Source organism: Bombina bombina, chromosome 2 (assembly GCF_027579735.1).
Source record: "Bombina bombina isolate aBomBom1 chromosome 2, aBomBom1.pri, whole genome shotgun sequence".
Taxonomy (NCBI): Eukaryota; Metazoa; Chordata; class Amphibia; order Anura; family Bombinatoridae; genus Bombina; species Bombina bombina.
The window spans coordinates 587,427,597-587,454,735 of record NC_069500.1 but is presented as its reverse complement, the minus strand read 5'-3'; the positions used below and the strand labels follow the sequence as shown (position 1 = coordinate 587,454,735).

Here is a 27,139-nt window from a genome sequence, read left to right as displayed (position 1 = left end):
ACAAAGTGTGGTGATAAACGTCTATGTACTAAGTGTTTTACCCAAGTAACAGACCACTTTATATATGGGTCATTTTTTTAAACTTAGAAATAATGAATCCACCTTAAATGAACAAAGGGTAGAGAGGCAGTGACAGGGAAAGGGGCGGTGTTTGGAGCTGAGTGCTGGTTCATGAGAGAGGGATACACTAGCTGCTAGGCATACTGAATCTGCTATGACACCGGAGAAGGGGGGGAAGTCATTTATGCAGAGAGAGAGATCTGCCTTTTTCCACTCACACCCCACGTTCACACTCTGGAAGGGACTTAAGAGGGGAAGCTACTGAAAGGTGAAAGGAGCCAAAGATTCTAAGCAATTTTAACTCTAACACTGTATCCCAAGGAAGGTCTAGGAGTGAAGAGTGTGATGATCCGGAGCTCAATCAGCATTTGGCAGCAGAATAATGGATTAAAATTGCAAGACTACTCCAGAGCCATCACGGAGTTATAAAAGTGCCTTATCTGGAAACTTTGATCCACGCTGCCTCGCTAACCTTTCACCCTCGCACTTCTCTCCCTCACCTGGCTGAGTTTTTAGGAGCAGGGAGCTTATTTGGAGGGGGCACAACATGGCTATAAACTTGCTGTCCGGATGGTGTCTGCTGTCAGTGCTGCTGGGGATACTTGTACCTACTGGATGGGGACGCATGTTCACTAACCACTGGGCAGTGAGGATATCAGCGGGAGCCCAGGAAGCCGAGAGGATAGCTAGCAAGTACGGATACGTCAATAGGGGACAGGTAAAGCATCACCAATACCAGTGTAATCATTGCTGTGTATAATAAGCTTCTACTATAGAGGTTAGAACTTCGTATACGAGCTCTGTGGGTTTATTGCATAGAACCTTTGAACTTTCAGTAGATACTGTGTAAAGTCCATGTACTGGGAGCTTTGAACCTGGAGGCAATCGCATTATGCCAGTTTGTGATTCACATGCTTTTATATATAAGGCAGTTCCGGTTCATGGTCCTGTATTGACCATATAGCTATGAATGATTGTATTGCTTTAAGATTTATTTTTAGGGCAACGTTAATCTTCAGAAAGACTGTGTCCTATAGTATAACATCTGCTTTTAAAGTTGGGTGGCTAGAGGGTTAATCTAGGTGAGATGGATCTGAACAACAGTTTAATAAGGCTGTGTTACCCTCTCTGCTGCGCTTGTGGTTGACCGCTGCTTCTGCTGTAAATTAAAAGAGAGATCTCAGAGGAGTGCTCTGTAAACTCCACAGGTTATATATGAGGCACTGCCATAACTCTGATGAGAAATAGATCTGTTTGCCAGAAACAGAAGTAAACACTGTTGCAACTCGGTCAAACAAATATATAGTTGTCCCATCAGTCCCTTATTATTGTATTAGAGAAAGGCTTGTGTTTAGCAACAAGCTACACTTAGAGACACCAAGACTTGAAATAAGCCTCCACTGAAGAGAAAAAATAAATACAATCCAGAATGTATAAAGCTGATGCAGTGGAGCAATAAGTGTCTCTTTCAACTTTAGCTCTACAAGTTAGCATGGAAGTCTGAAGTTTGTCTCAGTGTTAGGTTCTGTGAATTATAAGTGTATCTAAGATAATCTGCTTGCACATATGCAGATGAAGGATCCTTAGGTAAGAGCAATGGACAGTTGAGGGGTCTCCCTGTCTGCAGCCATCAGGCAGAGCTGTAAATGCACATCTGATCATTATTAAAAACACAGGTAGTGTAGGTATCATGTAAGTAGTGTTTGATAACACAGGTTATACCTGCATGACAGAATTACATTTACTCAAATGCTAATTACAGTTACCTACTACAGTATACAGTGAATGGTGGTGTTCAGGCATTAGAGATTTATAGTCATTAAGTGCTAAAATACAGCTGCACCTACTCTTATCATCTTCTCTGACTTTACACTCACACATTCATGTAAATGCAGCATGGTGGGAGAAAATTATTGCCCATTATTTGTTTAGTTATAGCAGAACCTATAACATGAGCAAAATGACATTGTGCAGCCCCACAAATCTTTCTGCCTATTAAGTCCAGTGGTTCAAATGAAAACACCTCTAGCAGGCAACATACAGGAGGTGAGCCTTAAAGGGACATGAAACTCAACAATTTTTTTTGATGATTCAGCACACAATTTTAAAGAACTTTCCAATTTTCTTCTATTATCAACTTTGTTTCATTCTATTGACCCAGCTCTCAGATCCTGGGTCTACCTAGGTATGTTTTAACAAAGGATACAAAAAGAACAAAGCAAAATAGATAATAGAAGAAAATTGAAAATTTGATTAGAGACACTGAACCCAAATTTTTTTTCTTTCATGTTTCAGATAGAGCATGCAATTTTAAGCAACTTTCTAATTTATTCCTATTATCAAATTTTCTTCATTCTCTTGCTATCTTTATTTGAAAAAGAACTTTATTTGGTTCAGGACTCTGGACAGATTTTTTATGGTGGATGAATTTATCCACCAATCAGCAAGAATAACCCATGTTGTTCCGCAAAAATGGGACTGCATCTAAACTTACATTCTTGCATTTCAAATAAAGATACCAAGAGAATGAAGAACATTTGATAATAGGAGTAAATTAGAAAGCTGCTTAACATTTCATGCTACACCTGAATTACTAAAGAAAAAAATTGGGTTCAGTGTCACTTTAATATTGTATGCTCTATCTGATCTAGGAGATACATTGTTGATAGAAAGGTTGTATGAATTGGATAACATTGGCTTTGCTATTGAGTAATTTTATAAAATTGATTTACCTTCCTTTTTTGTATTTATTAAAGGGACAGTGTTTTTCTTTAATGTGTTTACAATGATTTATTATGCCAGCTGCAGAGTTTAAAATGTATGGGAAATTGCACCTTTACGTATAATTTTGTATATGAAATAACTTACTGCTAATTGAAACCACAACCCGGTGAAATGAGTTGAGCTAGCAGGGAAAGCAGTCCTTATTGTATCTGTCTAACTATTTACACATGTCCTCCTTGTCTTCTTTATTACTGTTTCCTCAACGGCCAGTCCTTAGAGACAACAATAAAAAATGAACATTTTTGTAACATTTGGCCAGTCACCAACTGGGAACATTATTTTATCTAAGTCTTCTTGTTTACATGTTTTTTGTAACCAGAACTTAGGGAAATGTTCAGTATGGGTTGGGAAACAATAGACAATATCAACTATTTGAATTGAGAAAATAAAGATGAAGGAACTATTTTGTAAAAAATGTGATACACTCCAATATGTAAAATGGATACTTGGGGAGAAAATATTAGTGTTCACTGTCACTTAAACTAATGTCAAGTTAAACATGGGTTTCACTCTTCTTTATCTATGGATACAGAGTGTGTATTATCAAAGCAAAACTGCAGAACTTTGTTGTTTGTGCCAAATTAATCCTCAACATTCTAAGCTAAAGAAAAAAAGTTGTATGTACACATGAACAGTCAGACTGCACCATCAGGCACCTGGATGCAGCTTTACACGTAGCTGGGAGATTCATTTTTTTTTAACTAAATTGTCTTAGTAAGTTATTCAGCTTATACTGTATGTGCACGGGCCAGTGATAATTGTCCCCAATTTTTTTTTTAAACTTTTATACTTTTCAAGTATTGTGTAGGGTTCAAACAATACTGAGTATGTGCAAATAGTGCTAATTAATTAATCATTAACACTGAATACTATAGTCCCTTTTCAGTTGGTGCCTTTCATTGTCCTGGGAAACACTGGTGTGGAGAAAGATAAAAGTCTAATAACTGTCATTAGGCGATCGAGCACCTTCTGTGTGGGGGCGGCAGTCCATATAGGGAACTAATCTAGTCAGTTGGAAGCCTTGTGCCTTACTCAAGCACATTACTTGAACTTTGATACTTTCTTTACAAAAGCTAATTTTTCCTGGCAACAGGAAAGGGACTGTGTTGTGTGGAGCATCTTGCATAACAAGCCTGAATGCAGCAGTACAATTGTTAAATGGATGTTATGTGCAAAATATATATATATGTGTATGTATGTATGTTTATGTGTGTGTGTGTGTGTGTATATATATATATATATATATATATATATATATATATATATATATATATATATATATATATATATATATATATATATACTTTTTTTTTTTTTGCCTAAAAGTTATTACATTAAAGCCTTTTTTAAATGAAATTTTAATGCAAAAACTACGTGCTTTACTGACCTTAACCTACTATGGGCTTGCTTCCATTGAGTCGTAATTCAGTTTGCGTGCACTCACAAACCATTAAATATGCTGTCGAAAGCAATATCGTTTATCGACTGTTTCCAATGGCGCGTTATACCTCAATATCGGCAGCTGGACTCCGGCTGCCGAAAAAATCTTCGCGTCCCATAGAAAGTAATAGAAGCCGTTAATCGATAAATTATACCAGGTTTCCAATGAAAGCGCAAACCGTTAATATACTGTAGGAGGCTGTCGATACATTGAGAAATATTACACCCAGCTCAACTAGGTGTAAAAGAGGAAAATTGTGCTTTTTGAGACCTATTTTCTATTGAAATGATAACATTTGCAAATAATGCAAGTGTTTTAATTTAGAAATAAATTGTTATAAGTAATATTTATTGTTGTCCCATGTATAGAAATAGTTGAACTTATATTCTAATAGAAATATCAGTATATATTTAAATATAATAATATATGCAAGAACATATCTACAGAATGCAAACTAGACCTATGCCTAGGGCAGCAATACATATTACTTATATTTATGAAGTGGTAAATATAATTATATTAAAAAATAGTATTTGATTATTAAAAATATGGATAAGTGTATCTTTATTTTTCTTGAGAGGTGATCACCGGTAAGGAGCACGGGCGTTAAACGTAAATTCTATAGCGTAAGGTCGGGTTACCTTAGCAACTAATTGATTTTCAAGAAATCCGACATCAGATGGAAGCGTTAACACAACGTTAACTTACAGCTACACGAAAAGAGTGACTGCACGCTATCCTCAAAATATTTCAATGGGAACCTGGTACTAAAATGGAGCCGTAATTACTTTTAGCTGTCGGCCGCTTCGGTAGCTTACGGCTCCATTTTTAACAACTCAATGGAAGCAAGGCCTTAGTGTTTTAACCTCTGCCAGCTTGTGATCCACCAGCATTACATCTCCCAAGCAAGAAACTGCTCGTCATTGGCAATTACGTGCAACTGCTGCTTCTGGTTGGCTCACCGATCTTGTTCTATTTGAGGGCTCCACCTAGTAGCTACTGAGCAGTTATTTACTTATGTATTTAACCCCTTTGTTGGGATTAATAACATAGACCACGTTTCCATTGCTGTTGTAAACTGGTGGTAACATAAAATATCTTCATAGACTCAAGGGACAGTCTACACCAGAACTTTTATTGTTTTAAAAGATAGATAATCCCTTTATTACCCATTCCCCAGTTTTGCATAAACAACACAGTTATATTAATATACTTTTAACCTCTGTGATTATCTTGTATCTAAGCCTCTGCAAACTGCCCCTTTATTTCAGTTCTTTTGACAGACTTGCAGTTTAGCCAATCAGTGCCTGCTCCCAGATAACTTCACGTGCACAAGCACAGTGTTATCTATATGAAATACGTGAACTAACACCCTCTAGTGGTGAAAAACTGTTAAAATACATTCTGAAAAGAGGTGGGCTTCAAGGTCTAAGAAATTAGCATATGAAACTCCTAGGTTAAGCTTTCAACTAAGAATACCAAGAGAACAAAGCAAAATTGGTGATAAAAGCAAATTGGAAAATTGTTTAAAATTACATGCTCTATCTGAATCATGAAAGTTTATTTTGGCCTAGACTGTCCCTTTAATGGAGATACTTGTTTACCACCAGTTTTCAACAGCAATGGAACCTAGACTATAGCAATCTGTGAAACAGAAATAGCATACTGTAATGAATTAGAATCTGTCTTTGTTTATTATAACATACCTTTTAAGAGTTTGGAACTAAATATAAAGAAGTTCATGTTTGTGCAGAACAAATTAATTGGGACACATTTGTCACTGGCTACTAAAGATATCTCCCTCAGCTCTATAGGAGAACAGGCACATTACCAACAAGCATAATCATTTGTTTTTCTGTAAACATTTAATTAGTTCTAATATACCCTATTTTTTAGATGTAGAACAAATATATAATGTCCCTTTAAGGTCCAGACAGAAGATACCTGGCAAACCTAACTACCAAAGGCCAAACTCAGGAGGCATCTCTTTGTTAAGTCTTTTTGTCCTCCATGTCACATACTTGTGCAATGAAAGATTTTTTTCAATGAGATCATTTCCTAGTAATCAATAAGATATACCAGTCACATGATGTTCCATATTTACATCATATGTAATGTTAAAGGGACACTGAACCCACATTTTTCTTTTGTGATTCAGATAGAGCATGCAATTTTAAGCAACTTTCTAATTTACTCCTATTATCATTTTTGTTTTGTTCTCTTGTTATCTTTATTTGAAAAAGAAAGCATCTACGCATTTTTTTTAGTTCAGAACACTGGACAGCACTTCTTTTATTGGTGGATACATTTATCCACCAATCAGCAAGGACAACCCAGGTTGTTCACCAAAAATGGGCCGGCATCTAAACTTACATTCTTGCATTTCTTGCAATAAAGATACCAAGAGAATAAAGAAAATTTGGTAACAGGAGTAAATTAGAAAGTTGCTTAAAATGTCATGCTCTATCTGAATCACAAAAGAAAAAAATTGGGTTTAGTGTCCCTTTAAATTATATCACTTTAATATGGCTTAACAAAAATGTTATATATATTCTGAAACATTCAAATCTTCCATAAAATGTGCATAATTTGCTTATATCCAGTACCCACCTCCAATAAGATAAACCCTAGCTGCTTTTTTAATAGCACTTTTTTTCTATTTTAACAGGTATTTGGGATGTATAATTGGATAACCACATTCCTGAATGGTTTTCAGCTGCTTTTGTCTGTTTTGTCCTCAGTTCTGTCTTTTTACTTTAGCATGTGTATGCCAGTTGTTTGTATTTGTAAGGCAATGCATCTTTTTTTGTTTAAATGCTGAACTTTTAACTAGAAAATCAGTTACATATCTTTTTCTTGCAAACTGTGTAATCAATACAAAGTCCAGAACATATTTTCCTCTACTGATGACGCATGCTTTTTTTTTTTTTTTTTTAAATACATTTTTTTAAAGAGAAACGGAAATCCATACAACTGATCTTGTTTTATATTACTTTAATTAAAAAAAAAAAATGAACATGTAGAAAAACAATTAAAATAAGAATGAATTACACTTTTAAACTTGCTATTGATCAGGGTTATTTTGAAAAGCTTCAGAAGATTCCATCACCATCTTACTATTTAACATCTTCATTGGGAGTCTTGTGTTTGGTTAGTCAGTCAGAAGTAGCACTGTTGTGTGTTTTTTTTTTTCTTCCTTTTTTTAAAATCTGTTTTGTATTTCCACTGCATGTTTTGAAGGTTACTACAAACAGACATCAAAAAAAGATAAATAGAAATACAGTTTTATTTATTTTTTGACAAATATCAGAGCTCTGAAATATAATTTAAAGGGATACTTAAAGGTAAAATTGTTATGCATATAATTTTGCATCACTGATCATAGCTAAATTTGGTTTTAACCCTGACAAAGAGATTATATACTTTTATAACATATAGGTTAAGTACCAGTTGGGAACCACTAACATTGCAGCTCCAGAGCTGATCAGAGCTGGTGATTGGTACAATTGTTGCTCTTGATTGGCTCACCAGCCATTTCATGCTTGAAAACTGCTGTGTCCAAAAATAGTTTGATAGTTTAGGAAGCAAACTTGCTTCTATACTTAAAGGGACAGTGAACCCACATTTTTTCTTTCATGATTCAGATAGAGCATGCAACTTTCTAATTTACTCCTATTATCAAATTTTCTTCGTTATTTTGCTATCTTTATTTGAAAAAGAAGGCATCTAAGTGTTTTTTGGTTCAGAACTCTGGACAGCGCTTTTTTATTGGTGGATGAATTTATCCACCAATCAGCAAGAACAACCCAGGTTGTTCACCAAAAATGGGCCGGCATCTAAACTTACATTTGTGCATTTCAAATAAAGATACCAAGGGAATGAAGAAAAATTGATTATAGGAGTAAATTAGAAAGTTGTTTAAAATGTCATGCTCTATCTGAATCACAAAAGAAAAACATTTGGGTTCAGTGTCCCTTTAAAGGGTTATGGAAGTCAAAATGTAACTTTAATTATATTCAAAGTCTACAACTAGAACACACACATTGTTAACGCATGCACAATCCTGCACCTACCTAGGTATGCTGACATGAAAATGAGGCAAAAGGTACTAAGACAAATAAGTACATTTAATAGCAATAATAATAATAAAAAGTCATTTGATGTAAATTACAGTTTGTTTGACTTCCATGTCTGTGAATTTAAATAGCCAAGGCAAATGTTAACAATAATTTAAATAATAATAATTAATAATGATGATAATATAACAATAGTATATTCGTAACACTTTTTAATAAATTTCTCTTGCAATTTAAAAGTGAATATTTAGCCATATGGAACACTAGACACCTTGAAAAGTTTTAATCGGATAATGTGACATGTGAAGCTAATGTGACTGGCAATATTAGATTATTAGCAAGCAGAATTTGATATTATTGGCTACCAGTAAACCTCAGAATTCCACACATATTGTATATTATCGGTTTTAGAATATCACTGGTACAACTAGTAAAGTGACCTGTTTTTCTTTCTTAAAATTGTCAAACTGCAGGACTAACAAAAATAAAAACCACTATATCTAACATAACTGGTAGGATATTCAAACCACTTTAGTTATTCTGTCTATTTAAGAGTTGCACCTAATCTTTATGCATGTTTAAATCTTAGAAACACTTTGATGTCTCTTTAAAAAAAATAATATATATATATATATATATATATATAAAAAAAAAATGGTAGTTAATGGATAAAGGGATATGATAGTTTACCTTGTAGATTAAAAGGTTTTTTTTCAGCTGACCTGAAGTTGAAGAATTTAGTGGTTAGAAGCTATGGGTGGTAGAACACAACAGACACGAAAAAAAGTACTTTGTCTTTTGAGATGTAATGATTCCATAAAAAAAAAGATAAGTAAACTTGTCCTTACCTTTTGATCTCCATATATTTTGAGTGAATTGATCTGTATCTCAAAAGAGGCAGCTGGAATATTTTAAGTATAAATGATCACAGTAAGTAAAATAGCATATGGGCCTTGATGCAACAAAGGAGAAATATTAAAATATCACACAAATACGCACACACACAAACACATTGTTTGCTTGATTTCAGTGTAATTTACACAGACTGTAAAGCCAAAAATATGTTTGTTTGTGTCCATTGACTGCCATATTCGAGTAAATGGATTATTAAATGGAAATAAAGAATACATAATAAAATGCTGTGTATTACATTTTCTTATTGTACTAGGGCCTGAACAATATTATTTCTTTAACCACTGCAAATGGGTAAAACACACAGTTAAAGTCAACTTCAGAATGACAATACACTACTGGTCTGTGGTGAGTTTGACTATATGTTTAACTCTTCTGTGGTTCTGTCCCATTGCATTTTATTAATGGCATTATTATTATTAGTTTTGTTTGAATATCCCAGATTTTGCCCACTGACAAAGTGTTTGCAGAATATGAGCTGTGACTCCCAGGATCTGCCAAAGCCTGCTTTTAGCTACTTGATGGAAACAAATAATATTGGCCTACACTTATGTATTTCTGTTTGTGTGAGTAATTTTGTTCATAATGCTAAGAAGGTCTGTAGGTAATTTTTCTAAAATTCAACTGTGCAGCTTTCAAAATATTTAAAAAATGACCCTATTTCTTGTAAGCAAATTATTTGATATATTTTGGTAGCACAGTAAAAAGTTTCACAAGTCCTTTAAAACAGATACAAAATGTAACAAGGCTTAACTTGTTGATACGACTTGATCAAATTAGAGACAGGTTTGCCCCATTTAAAACTCTACTGGAAAGGGGGAAGGGATTAAGGATTTTCAAGCCCTATGTCAGTTTATAAACAAAAATGAATATAGAAGTCTCACTTTGGATTTTATGTTTAAGTATAAGATTGATGTGGTATTCATCTATGCTAGTTGAAGTAATATTGAAGTTGGGGTCAAAGGGTTTGCTGTGATTACACTTAAAGCTGCAGATAATTAAATTAGCCAAAGTAGGTAGGGTAACTGCATCTATATTTGATGTTTCTAGTTAGTTAAATCCTACAATTACTATATTGTAGAAATAAAGGGAATATGTATATGCTGTCAGTGAACACATGGAAGGTTTTATGCATTTAGATGATTCCCGAGATATGTTTTAATGCTTCCCTAATGCACTCAAGGAAAAAATAGTTCAAAGTAAAAAAAGCAGAAGGTTAAAACAACATTTTCATGTAAAAAAATAGATTTTTAAAGGATTTTATTTAAAAAAAAAAATCTTGCTGTGCTACTGCGGTTGAGGATACAATAGAAGCAGATATACGTGTGTATGCTCAAATCATTAGGCGTATCCTTCTCTGGAGTGTCGAGGAATTCAGATTTGACAAGAAGTCCAATTCCCTAAAGCTCTCCACTCAGGCAAAATTTTCTACAAGATCCTTCATGGGATTCTCTAAAGGGCACATTTTTTCTTTCAAAGCTGTGTATCTCAACAGGGTGCATAATCTATATTAATATGTCTGCACAGAAATTTCTATTAAAAATACTCAACAAAATTCACATTTGCGTTATGTCGTACCATTCATACCCAGGAAAAAATAAATATTTAACGTACACGGTAAATATCATACATAAAATGTAATTTCGATATACAAATTTAAAATTGGAACCAACTATTCAAATTTCAAAGGGTACATTAGTTTTCCATTATAAAAAGGTCTCACAGCCTTGGCAAATAGGCTGAATAGGGGCATTCCCTGGGCGTGACAGACATTACCTCACAGGTCTCATCATATTCTTTAAGCATGTTACACCTAATTTAACCTGTAATCAGTGCTGGGTGGTCCCTGTCACCCCCCCCTCCCCTTGAGATTCTGCATTCCACAGAGCTTCATTACATTTAGAGGTAGACTGCTTGCCACTCTCGAAATTCCAGGTTCAGACCCCTTTTTTAAATGTCTTCCTATGTGTGGGTTGGAGTGGTATTTCAGTTGCAAATTTTAGAGAGTTGGGCCCTAATTGTTTAACCCTTTTGAAGGAGTTAAACACATAGTAAAAGAGAGGGTTTGGATTAAAAATGAAAAGCTCTAATGAAATGGAGCATTTTGGTTTATTACACTAGAATGTTTCTTTAACCCCTTAACGACCAAGGACGTACGCCACACGTCCTCAAAAAAAATACACTTAATGACCGAGGACGTGTGGCGTACGTCCTTGGTCTGGAAAGCAGCTGGAAGCGATCCTGATCGCTTCCAGTTGCTTTCCGGTTATTGCAGTGATGCCTCGATATTGAGGCATCCTGCAATAACCTTTTTTAGCAATCCGGTGCAGAGAGAGCCACTCTGTGGCCCTCTCTGCACCGGACATCACCGGCTAAATTCGTTGGTGGGTGGGAGCCGGTTCGGGAGTAGGGTGACCACATATCCAAACTGCCATTCAGGGACACCCCCCCCAGCCCCCCCCCTGGAAAGCCCCGCCCCCCCAAAAAAAAATCAATGGCAAAGTGACAGATTTTCAGACTGATAAACTGGGTAACTCAATATAAGACCAATTTTTCTGCTTCATTTTCAACTTTTCTGTTAGAATTCTATATTAATATATGGATGAGCACAACGCGTGCATAGCTACTGCGATTTTTAGTCTAATCATTATTAAACTGATTAATAAATAATTTACATGTGCTTTAATTTTTTTTTTAAAAAGTGCTAAAATTAAGCATTTGTTTTTTTGTCATTAAAAAGTAATATTGGAATTTTAAATTGTTTCTTGAAATGTATCCCTTCCCAATTCCATGAGACCATACTTAACTTACCTAATTCTTGGCTCCAACGGAGTTGTCAGGCACAGTCAGCAACAGCAGTCACTCTCTCCACCAGTCTCGACTCCACTAACGTCCTCACGCTCACGGGCCAGCCAGGTCACGGTCAGTACTAGTAGTAGTGCACATGCAGCCACTCCAGCCAGCGGTATCACATTATATAGAGCTAGAATGTAGAGGGAGTGTAGAGGCTAGAGTAGACTAGACAGCAACCCAGAGGGGGGCGGGTGCCGGGTGGCCGGCCGGGTAAATCTTGCATATATCAAAATAAATTCATATCCGGCGCCTCTGGTCTGCAGTCTGGCCCCCTGATGTTGTCTTGTCTGGCGTCTCTAGGAGGAGTCTCAACACTCTCACCTCACACTATCTATGTATCTGCGCTGCGGGAAGTAACAAGCCGCCCGGCCCTAGAGACTAACTAACTAAGACCATCTCACTGAGTGAGTCAATCTGCTGGCTGTCAGTTTCAGCAGTCAATCAGTCCGGGACAATGAATGGAGGCACCCGGGACCCGGGACAGACCTTTAAAATGCGGGACTGTCCCGGGCAATACGGGACACGTAGTCACCTTATTCGGGAGGCGGGTGGCGGCCATCGATGGCCTTGATGATGTGTAGGGGGGCGGGATCGTGGGCGGGGGTAATCGGAGGCGGGCACGTGCACGGGAGGGCGGGGGCGGGCGCATGCACGGGGAGGGAGCGGGTGGGAACCGCTACACTACAGAAAAAAAGTTTGTATTAAAAGTTATAAAGTTAATAAAAAATAGTTTTTATATATATAAAATACTTTAATCAGGGGGTGGGGGATTGGTCTGTGGGGGAAGCTACACTACAGAAAAATAACATAATCATTAAAAAAAAAAACATTTTTCTTGCAAACTGGGTACTGGCAGACAGCTGCCAGTACCCAAGATGGCCCCCAATAAGGCAGAGGGGGGGGGTTAGAGAGCTGTTTTGGGGGGGATCAGGGAGGTTGGGGGCTAAGGGGGGATCCTACAAAGTAGCATATGTAAATATGCTAAAAATGTATTTTTTTTTTTTTTTTAAAAAAAACACTTTTATTTTACTACTGGCAGACTTTCTGCCAGTACTTAAGATGGCGGGGACAATTGTGGGGTGGGGGAGGGAAGGGAGCTGTTTGGGAGGGATCAGGGGGTCTGATGTGTCAGGTGGGAATCTGATCTCTACACTAAAGCTAAAATTAACCCTGCAAGCTCCCTACAAACTACCTAATTAACCCCTTCACTGCTAGCCATAATACACGTGTGATGCGCAGCAGCAATTAGCGGCCTTCAAATTACCAAAAAGCAACGCCAAAGTCATATATGTCTGTTTTTTCTGAACAAAGGGGATCCCAGAGAACAATTTACAACCATTTGTGCCATAATTGCACATGCTGTTTGTAAATAATTTTAGTGAGAAACCTAAAATTGTGAAAAATTTAGCGTTTTTTTTAATTTGATTGCATTTGGCGGTGAAATGGTGGCATGAAATATACCAAAATGGGCCTAGATCAATAGTTGGGGTTGACTACTACACTACACTGAAGCTAAAATTAACCCTAGAAGCTCCCTACATGCTCCCTAATTAACCCCTTCACTGCTGGGCATAATACACGTGTGGTGCGCAGTCGCATTTAGCAGCCTTCTAATTAGTAAAAAGCAAAACCAAAGCCATATATGTCTGCTATTTATGAACAAAGGGGATCCCAGGGAAGCATTTACAACCATGTATGCTATAATTGCATAAGTTTTTTTGTAAATAATTTCAGTGAGAAACCTAAAGTTTGTGAAAAAAATTGTGAAAAAGTGAACAATTTTTTTTTATTTGATCGCATTTGGTGGTGAAATGGTGGCATGAAATATACCAAAATGGGCCTAGATCAATACTTTGGGATGTCTTCTAAAAAAAAATATATAAATGTCAATGGATATTCAGGGATTCCTGAAAGATATCAGTGTCCCAATATAACTATCGCTAATTCTGAAAAAAAGTGGTTTGGAAATAGCAAAGTGCTACTTGTATTTATGGCCCTATAACTTGCAAAAAAAGCAAAGAACATGTAAACATTGGGTATTTCTAAACTCAGGACAAAATTTAGAAACTATTTAGCATATGTTTTTTTTGGTGGTTGTAGATGTATAACAGATTTTGGGGGTCAAAGTTAGAAAAAGTGTGTTTTTTTCCATTTTTTCCTCATATTTTATAATTTTTTTTATAGTAAATTATAAGATATGATGAAAATAATGGTATATTTTGAAAGTCCATTTAATGGAGAGAAAAACGGTATATAATATGTGTGGGTACAGTAAATGAGTAAGGGGAAAATTACAGCTAAACACAAACACCACAGAAATGTAAAAATAGCCTTGGTCCCAAACGGACAGAAAATGGAAAAGTGCTGTGGTCATTAAGGGGTTAAATCTGTATACAAAATATCAGTCTGAGATGCAGTTGTTTGCCTCTTTTGATTGTAGGGCCAGCTAAAACAGTTTGAAAAATTTGGACAGGAAAATGTTTTGTTAGACTTAATTTAAAAGTCTAGAACCTTCTACTACTGAAGTGTCAGCTCCAGAAGCCTTAATATGGGGTCAAAAACTCCAGGGTGTTCCACACGTAGGGATAGGGTGGGTGGAGGTGTATTTATGGGTGTTGCATGGGCAGGAGAAGTCGCAAGGAATCTGAGGATAGAGAAAAGTGGTCTGGAGTGGTTAGGCAGGGAGTAGAAATTGTTCAAATCACAAAAGTTATTACAGGAGCACCAGAGTAGTGGATACAATTTCAAAACTTTATTAAGATTCAATAGGGTATCATTACCCCTGGGTAAAAAGTACACAAATGTATATGAACATCTCATGGCCAACAGTGAGCACAGGTACTGGATACAAACGGTGGAGGAGAAGCTCTACACTGCATCTGACTGATAACTCTCAAGGAGTAATTGGGAACACTGCAAATCACTGGCAAGTGGTGCCACGAAAGGACAGAGGATACCCAGGCATCAAACGGAAGAAGGTGATTATACAGGCAGAAGGACACCTTTGCACAGGATTACAGCATCTGAGTTTGGAAGGTATTGCACCCAGAAACCAGGAAGTGGTGAGTCCATTTTGAATTCTTATTCAGTCCTACGGATGTCTGTTTGTGCTACCCCTAGGAACTAAATTGTTGGGGGTGTTTGGGGGAACACCCTCATTATTTACAGTTGTCAGTCAATTTAATGCAGTATACAGCAAAGACTTGTTAATATTTGAATATAGATTATAGTGCACACACCCGACTTGTTTCCTTTCCCCTGTTTGGTTGTAGTAGAAATTTGTTACCTTTTTATCCTCAATCCAATGGGGATGCAAAAATCATAATTTGGGTTATTTGCACCCTTGATCCTCCAGTAGAACAGCCACTGTGAAGTTACATTATATTATATGTGGGGTGTCTGTACTGCCTGTTTGTCATGCAAGTGGGCATGTGTATTTTGCTGAGTGAGAAGGTAGGGACTAGGGATGGGCGAATGTTTGTAAACATTTAAAATTTAAAACAATTTTTTATACATTCATTAAAATCGAATTTTTAATGTTTACATAACATTCTAACATTCAATTTTCGAATATTCGTTTTCAAATTTTTCTATTACATTCAAAAATATTCGTTCTAATAATAGAATGGTTGGCTTTGTATTATATTTAATATTCAAATTCGATATCTATATTTCACATTCGATTTCGAAATGTAATATTCAAATTCAATTCAATATATCACATTCGTTTTCGAAATGTAATATTCTAATTCGATTCCAATGTATCAAATTTGATTTTGTTATGTAATATTCGATTTTAATTTAATAATCTACAATTTTCTTTTGTAATGTAATATTCAAATTAGTTTTTATAATTCAGTTATCTTTTTTAAATATTAGAATTATTTAATATTCAAATTAACTTATTCCCTCCCATATGTAAATGTTATAGTTGTAGTTGTTAAAATTTAATTTGACAGGTTTAGTTTTGGAGAAAAGGGACGTACTGGTTTGGTGGTCGTGTTGAAATATTTTGATACTGGTTTTTTTTTTTTATATATATACTGCTATTATCTATCTATTTGCTCCTGTGGCATCTTTTATTTTTTATTTTTGTGTGGACACAACTGTGGAGGGTGGACTGCACACCATGAGAAGACGCATTTTTTTATCTTTATCGTCAATCAATTTCATATATTTTTGGAGAGGTAATATGCGGTCTATTATTTTTATATAGGCAAAAATTCAGGTGATGATAGTGATAGGTGGCTACCTTCTTTTACTTTGTGCATTTATTTAATTGTTTTTTTTTTTTTCTAAGAATTTAATTTGAAAAATGATTCATCTTTATATTCATTGTAATTTTTTAAGTCTATTCTACATTAGTGTTTCTTAACCAGAAGTGGCCCTAATAGGCCATATTTTCATGATGTCTTAACTAGAGCATTGGTAAAATAATCAGTACCTATGGTGAGAGCCAGGTTAGTTACCATGGTTACTGATTATTTTCCCTGTGCTCCAGTTAAGACGTTCTGAAAATATTGCCTACTAGCCTAGGTTTACTTGAGGACTGTGGTTGAGAAGTACTGATGTTCATGATAGAGATGTTATACTTGTAATGTAGTGTGGGTTGTGTTTTACTGTGCTAATCCTGCCTTGTATCTGGGTACTATTGAATGGGCATTGGCAGCCAGTGATGCTGACTGTCTAGAGTCTAATTTTATATTTGAAGACTATATATATTTTTTTACTTTTTTTAGATTTGTGAAGTATGACATGTTAAAAAGATACATTTTGATATATTTCGAATATTCAATTTCATTCGAATGTTTTTGAATGTTCGATTTTCAGAGTCCTATTCAAAATAATGCAATCCATTTTGATTTTGAATGTTCATAAAATAATCCAATATATACATTCAAATTTCGAATGTGTATATTCAATCTTTTATGTACATTCGAAATCGAAAGTAACATTCGAAAATAGAATTTTTAAGAATATTCGTTCTTATCAACATTCAAATTTGTAATTCGAATTTTGGTAATAACATTCGTTCTAACATTCGAATTAGAGAATTTACACATTCGCCCATCCCTAGTAGGGACATTGCAAAATTTAACTCACATTGTTTCAGTATTGAAAGTAGTATAGTGGTGTCTATAGGGAAAATGGTTTTGTTGCTGCAGTTCAGTTTTTGCTTTTACTTCCATGTTCTCCAAAACATCAAAGAATTCAAGCAATAATATATGTTTCTGTCTAACTACTGAATGGTCTGAGATATCGCTCTATAATGAATACATATAGTTCTTGTAATATGTTCCTACTATAGGGTTTTATATATTATTTATCAATAAGCTGAACCAGTCTGTCATCTTCAGTTAAAGTATAAACATAATAGTGTGTTCAATTTTCTCTGAATCATTGGTCTGCATGGGGCCTGGCAAAGCTCAGGAGCCATAAAGCTAAATGTCCTACCCTAGCTCCTAAATTTTAAATTGTTCTTTATATTTCTATATACAAATACACTTCCTTTTTATTTAACAAAAAAAAAAAAAAAAAAGCGTGGATGGCATTTGAAGTTTAGTATGTGGTTGGCTTCTTGAAATATGTCATCCCCTTATAAACTAAAGGGACACATTTTCCTTGTTTCATCTAAAAGCGGGTATGTCAATATGATTTATTATTAATACACTATACAATATGGCAGGGGTTTATTTTGGCCAAGGCAAACAGGGCACTTGCCTAGGGTGGCAGATTTTGGGGGACAGCACTTTTTTGAGACTCACTACACACACACTCTGCACTACTAATTCATTTAGAAAATTCCATGTAAAAAAGATCATGTTACACCCTCACCAAAAAATATTATGGGCAAAAAAATGCCTAAGACCTGGGGGGGGGGGGGGGGGGGGGGTAGCAGAATTTTGAATGCCTAGGGCAACACAAAACCTAAATACGCCACTGCAATATAGGGTGCAAAGGTATGATGCGAAAAGTAATATATCTGGATAGGAGTTTCTGTGGTGTAATAACAGCATGAGACCAATGAACCTTACTGAGTAATCTCAGACTTTAACCCTGTTCAAAGTCTAAATGCAACTGTGTTCTCTAACATCGTATAATTACGCTGTAGGAATCGTTTATCATTAATCTTCTTTCAGTTGAAAAAGGAGGGACACAGTTTGTATGTATTGCCCATGAATCACAGATTTATTAGCCATCTTAAAAAAAATATATATATATATATATATATGCTGAGGTATTTTTCACCTTATCCACTTTTGAGGACATAAACTTAAAGGTACACTAAGTCAAAATTAAACCTTCATGATAGAATATGCAATTTAAATTAAAAAAAAACTAATTTACTGACAATATAAAAATGCGCACAGTTTGTTTATATCTGTTTTTGTGATTGGCTAATGGCTGTCACATGATACAGGGGAGGGAAATGGAATTAACGTTTAAATTTGCTGGAAAATAAATCGCTACTCATTTGAAATTAATAGTAAGTTTTACTGTATTGTCTTTTTATTATTTATTTGTTGATTATGCAATTTTACTGTATTTAATGGTCCTTTAATATCTTCAGCACACAACTTTTACCTTAGAAACATCCTCTGAGCAACTAATCCGAACATGTTATTTCTAGAATTAAACATTATACATGTATATTAACTCGTTATGTGGGACACCTATGGATAGACAAGAGCTTGGTGCATTTTTATTAATAAAAGACATAAACATTTTTGTCTTAATCTACAAAACAATATTTTAATAGATTAATAGGCTAACAGATATCATAGACCAGACATGTTATCCATATGCTAAATAAATAACTTGAAAGTGATGCAGCATATCTGTAAAAAGCTGTCTCAAAAATATATACTGACTATCTCTTTGTAAAACAATGAAGATATTTATCAGAAAATGTCTTCAGCGCACAGAGTAAGTGCTCTGCGATCTGTAGCTAATCTTTTTTTACTGTGGTAAAATAAAAAATCAACAGCCAATTGGCTTTATCAGTGCTGAGTTGACACTTGCTTTACTGTGATCTCCTGGGGTTTTACGGAAATCTTGCAATATTTTGTAGTGAACCCCTTTAGACGGATGCACTCTCACTTGCAAGTCCCAGGACAAGCATCCTGATTGGATGCTTAAAATCCCCTTACAATGGGATGGGGCTACTGAGGAACTTTTGACGTAAAAACTTTCTTTTTTACATAAAGATTTCAAGTTATATTTTCTACTCAGATTTTTACAGGTGCATCACTTCCAAATGTTTCAAAACTGGGGTATTATGTCCTTTTTAAAGGGACACTGAACCCTAATTTTTTCTTTCGTGATTCAGATAGAGCATGCAATTTTAAGCAACTTTCTAATTTACTCCTATTATCACATTTTCTTCATTCTCTTGTTATGTTTATTTGAAAAGCAAGAATGTAAGTTTAGATGCTGGCCCATTTTTGGTGAACAAACTGGGTTGTCCTTGCTGATAGACATGTGCGTTTCGATTAGTTCCGAATTTAAATTCGGACAAATTTGTCAAATTCGGAGATTTGGATCGAATCGAATTTCCGAATTACTGTAGCACCGAATCCAACGAATAAATCCAAATTAGTTTGGATTTATTCATAACATTCGGATGGCCATGGACTAATCACAATTACACTAGTATTGTACTGTATATTAGGTTATATTACTCTGCTATGGGCTACACCTAATATTACAGTACATAATACTAGTCTAATACACAGCACATCCCACATAATATATACCGAACTTCCAAATTTACAAATCGAATCCGAACCGAATACATCCAAATTTATTCGAATGTATCCAAATTCGAATTGATCCGAAAAAGAAATTCGAAAACATCCGAATCGATCCGAATGAATTTTTTCGCAGCGCACAAGTCTACTTGCTGATTGGACAGCACCAATAAACAAGTGCTGTCCATGGTTCTGAACCAAAAATATGCTGGCTCCTTAGCTTAGATGCCTTGTTTTTCAAATAAAGATAGCAAGAGAACGAAGAAAAATTGATAATAGGAGTAAATTAGAAAGTTGCTTATAATTGCATGCTCTATCTGAATCATGAAAGAAAAAAATTTGGGTTCAGTGTCCCTTTAATATCTCAGCTCGCTGCCTGAAAATCCCTCTCATTCCAGCCTCTGCCAGTCCTTCTCTTTATAGACCTCTTTGTAGGAAATCCTATGTAATCAGAAAGTATATTATACCATAAATTCATTCTTTACTTGGATCTGCTCTTCTTCTTGTGTATGTATTGTTAAAGGGACAGTCTAGTCAAAATTAAACTTTCATGATTCAGATAGGGCATGCAATTTTAAGCAACTTTACAATTTTCTTTTATCATCAAATTTGCTTTGGTCTTTTGGTATTCTTTGTCGAAAGCTAAACCTAGGTAGGCTCATATACTAATTTCTAAGCTGTTGAAGGCTGTCAAAATAACTGAGATAAGGGGGCAGTCAGCAGAGGCTTAGATATAAGGTAATCACAGAGGTAAAAAGTTTATTAAAGGCACATTATACACTAGATTTTTCTTTGCATAAATGTTTGGTAGATAATCCATTTATATAGACTACACAGTTTAAAAAAAAAAAAAAAAATGTTTAGTTTTGCTTATTTTTAAATAACATTGCTCTGATTTTCAGACTCCTAACCAAGCCCCAAAGTTTTAGGAGAATACTGATGGATACCTACTCCAGCTTGCTTCTGTTTGTGTATTTTCATATGCAAAGGAAGGGGTGTGGGGGGGGCTCTGCTTTTCCCTCTTGCAGTAGGTGTTCCAGCTACCTTTTTAACAGAGCTAAACTAAGAGTTTCTAAATAAGTTTTTAAACAGTTTTATACTGGATTTTTATATCAGTATCTGTGCATATTATTCTTTATAGTAGTGTCTATTACATGCAGTTATATGAAAATTGGTGTATACTGTCCCTTTAATATAAGTGTTGGTTATACAACACAGAGGAATATTTTAATAAAGGAATTATCTATCTTTTTAATCAATAAACATTTTGAAGTAGACTGTCCCTTTAATATATTTTGAAGAGACACATTACTCAAAAATATTCTGTCACCTATATTTTTGAGTGAAAAAATGTAAAATAGAAGCTTTTCAAATGTAAACTAATAACTAATGCTAATTGGCTGATATGTACTTCCTGTTAATTGTGATCATTGATACCTATTTCCTGCTAATACTCACTGAGAAGTGCACATTGAAATATAAAGTGTTACAGTGAGAAAAAATAAATATATGTATGTGTATGTGTATATATATATATATATATATATATATATATATATATATATATATGTGTATGTATCTCAAATGAATGAAAGAACGTTTTTTTTTTTTTTTTTTTTTTTTTTTTTTTTTACAGTTTGCATTTACAGGGCCAGTAAAGCGAAAATTAAACTTTCATGATTCAGATTGTGCACAGTCTGTTTTTTATATGCACACTTTCTGACGCGCCTTCTTCGACAGTGTATACATATGAGTTTATGATTGGCTGCTGACGGTCATGCTATACGGGGCAGGGAAATTAAATTAAGTATTGAACATTTCTTCTCTCAGTATGCCTGCCCTACTTGAGACATTGCTGAAGATCTCATGACAGACACATTTCCTTGCAAAAGGCTCAAAACTCTTAGGCATTTTCTATCAAACTCCAAATCTAAGCTTATCTGCTTATGCTATTTATTTAGCTTAGCTGCAGTCACAGTCTCATGCTGACATTATATATGTCCCCAGCAAATCCTAGACTCTAGGGTGCTACAGTTTATAGAATTTTCCTTTTGGATTATTTTTCATATTACTAAATACAACCCAGCGCCTACAAATGTGTGACGCCTCAGTTACTTATTTCTGGTATCTAAATTTGAAATACATTTTGTAAATCTCTGGCATAGAGTATTTTTGCTTCTGAAGGCATATTTACATACAAATGGCTATTTTACCTTCTTTCTTTACAGCAAACCACTAAACTATTTATATTTCTCCAATTCTTTTTACACAAAGAATAATGGAATTTAATCATATTGTCATCTTTCTAGCAAACAGGTTAATGGTATGTGTACTTCTTTATTAAATTATAAACTACTTATTTATGAGATTCTTCATATGATCTGTGCTAGCCAGAATTGTTTTTTTCTAGTTTCCTCAGTAAGTCCCAAAGGGGTTTGCTGTACATGTGATCTCCTCTTATAGATTGTACATTTGTTTACATTTTCAATTTTACTTCTAAAAAAGAGCCAGATTGCGGACCCTAACTTTGTTTATGTGTTTATAGCAGGAAAGGAAATCTAAAACATTTTTTACAGCTGCAATAATATCTATCTATCTATCTATCTATCTATCTATCTATCTATCTATCTATCCATCCATCTGTTTGCTTTAAAGGGACAGTCTACTTGAACATTTTTATTGTTTAAAAAGTAAGATCACTTAAACAAACGTGTGTATATATAGGCACCCCTGGCTACTACCCCAACACTGTTTCTTACTAGATAAAATATACAAAATAAAAACTGCTTATCACTGTAAAAATATTATAATAAATGAATAAATAAAAATAAATTGTGTCGTATCAAACATGCAGTCTCTACCTAAAGATACTTTCTTATGTGATCAACAATATCCGTTCCGGTATTAAAACCTTTAGTATTGAATAAAAACTAGTATATGTACAGCACCTGCAGCATCGTGTTCAGTTGATCCTGTGTGAATCGGTTTGTGCAATCCTTGTATGGAATCTTGGAGCAGCTTTTTCATACGGATTGGTTTGTGGACTCCCAATTTCTCGAGTCTACTAATTCACAAAGAAAAAAGAGAGCCCCCCCCCCCCCCGATTCAAGGTGATTTACATGCGTGACATGTGTAAATAAAAGTAATCCCCTTGAATCAGGGTATGCACTCTCTTTTTAGCATATGAGCCTACCTAGGTTTATATTTCAACAAAGAATACCATGAGAACAAAGCAAATTTGATGATGAAAGAACATTTAAAAGTTGTTTAAAATTGCCGTATCTGAATCATGAAAGTTTAATTTTGATTTGACTGTCCCTTTTTAATATAAAAATGCTTATTGTATGAATAGACTCGCATGCACATATTGTATACACTGATGCATTACAAAATGTTGTGTAAGCATCTTCCAGGCCCATTTATCAAAGGGCTTGCGGACCTGATCCGACACTGCGGATCAGGTCCGCAAGACCTCGCTAAATGCGGAGAGAAATACGCTCTCCGCATTTAACATTGCACCAGCAGCTCACAAACGCCGCCAGCAGGGAGGTGTCAATCAACCCGATCGTATTCGATCGGGTTGATTTCCGGCAATTCCTGTCCGCCTGCTCAGAGCAGGCGAACAGGGTTATGGAGCAGCGGTCTTTGTGACCGCTGCTTCATAAGTTGTGTTTCTGGCGAGTCTGAAGACTCGCCAGCAACACGGCCCTTCAAGCTCTGTACGGAGCTTGATAAATGGGCCTGTATGTGTCTAGTTTTATTTTGTTTATGTTGTTTATTATCAATTTCCATGATACTTTTAATACTGTATTAATATAGCTAAGAAACATGTAGCCAAACACCCTCCCTATTTTAGGTGAGTTTGCCTCTCCAGCATGCACAGCACAAAGACATCCACCGTTTCATGTAATTGAAATGCCACACTGAGTGTGTGATGCTGTTACCAAAGACTTGTTGTTTTTTTGCTTGTAGCCTTGTATAATTATCAAATCAAGGCACATTTCGTAGCTTACAAAAACAGTCAGTCGTGCTCCACAGGGAATCTGAAGAGTTCAAATGCACTGAACAACACAGCAAATGTACCACTTAAAACACTGTAAAATGTATTTAATCTTCAGCTAAAGTTTGAAAACATATTGCTTAAACAAAAGCATATGAGACACATTAAATTATTTTATAAAAATTCACCCAAAAACAAATATCATGGAACTCTGGTTGATGGAAACATAGGGGCATTCACTATCAGTTTCTTTAAAGCCGTGGTCTCAAAGTTCCGACCCCAAATTTGGCCCTCGAGATAATTTCATTTTGCCCTTTCTTTTTTAAAGGTAAACCATTAATTTGGGCTGTCAGTTTTATTTTTTTTAGGGTTCTAAGAGGTGTTCTACATAGGCACTCACAAGGTAAATATAAAGACAAGCACCCAGTGTAGACTCCTGCCATGCACTGCTTGGATAAATGGAACTTTTTATGTTGTTATACAGTTCCAGAATTATTGGCACTCACAAGATACATATAGACAACTGTGTATGTCTACAACTCCCACCATGCACTACTACTTATACTACTTATGCCACTTCCAGTTCCTAGTATATCCAGTTCCGGAGCACTCAGATATATTGAGCTTGATACCCCTGCTTTAAAGGGACATTAAACTGCTGGGTACAACTACAGTAGGATGGTTACTTTTTACCATGCTCTTATTTTTCCTCCTGCAGCTCTCTTTAAAGCTGTTCTCTTATTTGAACTCATTACAAAATCCAGCTGTTAACCCCTTAACGACTGAGGACGTGCAGGGTACGTCCTCAGAAAAAAGGCAGTTAATGCCTGAGAACGTACCCTGCACGTCCTCAGTGTGGAAAGCAGCTGGAAGCGATCCTGCTCGCTTCCAGCTGCTTTCCGGTTATTGCAGTGATGCCTCGATATGGAGGCATCCTGCAATAACCTTTTTAAGTCATCCGGTGCAGAGAGAGCCACTCTGTGGCCCTCTCTGCACCGGAGATCGGTTGCTCCCTGTGTTGGTGGGTGGGAGCCGGACCGGGAGGCGGGTGGCGGCCATCGATGGCCCTGTGGATGTGAAGGGGGGCGGGATCGTGGGCGGGGGTGGCTGGGGGTGCGCACGGGCGCGCGTGCGTGCACGGGAGGGTGGGGGCGGGCGCGTGCACGGGGAGGGAGCGGGTGGGAACTGCTACACTGCAGAAAATAAGGAAATAAAAAATATAAAAAAATGAAAATTAAAACAATCAGCAAGGTGGTGGGGGTTTGTCTGTGGGGGGTGGGGGGGGGGGGGAAGCTACACTACAGAAAAAAAAAACAAACAAAAAAAAAGCACTTTTTATTGTAAACTGGGTACTGGCAGACAGCTGCCAGTACCCAAGATGGCCCCCAATAAGGCAGAGGGGAGGGTTAGAGAGCGGTGTTGGGGGGGATCAGGGAGGTTGGGGGCTAAGGGGGGGATCCTACACAGTAGCATATGTAAATATGCTAAAAAAATTCATTTTTTTTTTAAAACCCTTTTATTTTAGTACTGGCAGACTTTCTGCCAGTACTTAAGATGGCGGGGACAATTGTGGGGTGGGGGAGGGAAGGGAGCTGTTTGGGAGGGATCAGGGGGTGGGATGTGTCAGATGGGAGGCTGATCTCTACACTAAAGCTAAAATTAACCCTGCAAGCTCACTACAAACTCCCTAATTAACCCTTTCACTGCTAGCCATAATACACGTGTGAGGCGCAACAGGATTTAGTGGCCTTCTAATTACCAGAAAGCAACGCCAAAGTCATATATGTCTGCTATTTCTGAACAAAGGGGATCCCAGACAAGCATTTACAACCATTTGTGCCATAATTGCACAAGCTGTTTGTAAATGATTTCAGTGAGAAACCTAAAATTGTGAAAAATTTTACGTTTTTTTTTAATTTGATCGCATTTGGCGGTGAAATGGTGGCATGAAATATACCAAAATGTGCCTAGATCAATACTTGGGGTTGTCTACTACACTACACTAAAGCTAAAATTAACCCTACAAGCTCCCTAAAAGCTCCCTAATTAACCCCTTAACTGCTGGGCATGATACACTTGTGGTGCGCAGTGGCATTTAGCGGCCTTCTAATTACCAAAAAGCAACGCCAAAGCCATATATGTGTGCTATTTCTGAACAAAGGGGATCCCAGAGAAGAATTTACAACCATTTATGCCATAATTGCACAAGCTGTTTGTAAATGATTTCAGTGAGAAACCTAAAGTTTGTGAAAAAATTTGTGAAAAAGTGAACAATTTTTTGTATTTGATCGCATTTGGCGGTGAAATGGTGGTATGAAATATACCAAAATTGGCCTAGATCAATACTTTGGGATGTCTACTAAAAAAAAATATATACATGTCAAGGGATATTCAGGGATTCCTGAAAGATATCAGTGTTCTAATGTAACTAGCGCTAATTTTGGAAAAAAATGGTTTGGAAATAGCAAAGTGCTACTTGTATTTATGGCCCTATAACTTGCAAAAAAAGCAAAGAACATGTAAACATTGGGTATTTCTAAACTCAGGACAAAATTTAGAAACTATTTAGCATGGGTGTTTTTTGGTGGTTTTAGATATGTAACAGATTTTGGGGGTCAAAGTTAGAAAAAGTGTGTTTTTTTCCATTTTTCCTCATATTTTATCATTTTTTTATAGTAAATTATAAGATATGATGAAAATAATGGTATCTTTAGAAAGTCCATTTAATGGCGAGAAAAACGGTATATAATATGTGTGGGTACAGTAAATGAGTAAGAAGAAAATTACAGCTAAACACAAACACCGCAAAAATGTAAAAATAGCCTTGGTCCCAAACGGACAGAAAATGGAAAAGTGCTCTGGTCACTAAGGGGTTAAAGTTCTGCATTTTACACTGGGCGCCGCCATCTTGTAGCACGTGTATTTTTAAATCCTGTGACAGAAGCTGTGCACTTGCACAGATCTGTAGTGTACCTTGCATTTCCGCTTAGCTCATATAGCGGAGAGCAAAAGAGTTATATATTTTGCAGTTTGTTGCACAGTTTAATAGTTACATAACAAATATAAGCTTCAAGATGGCAGCACCAAGTGTGCAAAGCTTCACTAACTAATAATTGTGATGGGTTAAAATAAGATAACAACTTTGAAGACAGCAGAAGTCACAGCAGGAAAAAGAATAGCATTGTGAGTAGTTACCATGCTATTGTAGTTAAACCCAGCAGTTTAATGTCCTGTTAATAAACTGATAGACATGTAAGGGACA

General features: G+C 35.9%; 1 protein-coding gene across 3 annotated transcripts in view; it reads left to right on the top strand.

Moving 5' to 3' along the window:
• The first annotated feature begins 200 nt into the window (after positions 1-200).
• Positions 201-27,139, top strand: part of PCSK5 (proprotein convertase subtilisin/kexin type 5) — an 868,299-nt gene continuing 841,360 nt past the window's right edge. For 2 of the 3 annotated variants that reach the window (XM_053702490.1, XM_053702492.1), the window contains exon 1: positions 201-778. In XM_053702490.1, the coding sequence (XP_053558465.1) occupies positions 608-778 (171 nt within the window). In that variant the 5' untranslated portion in view covers positions 201-607. The remainder of the gene's footprint in view (positions 779-27,139) is intronic. The other variant, XM_053702493.1, reaches the window with a different exon arrangement.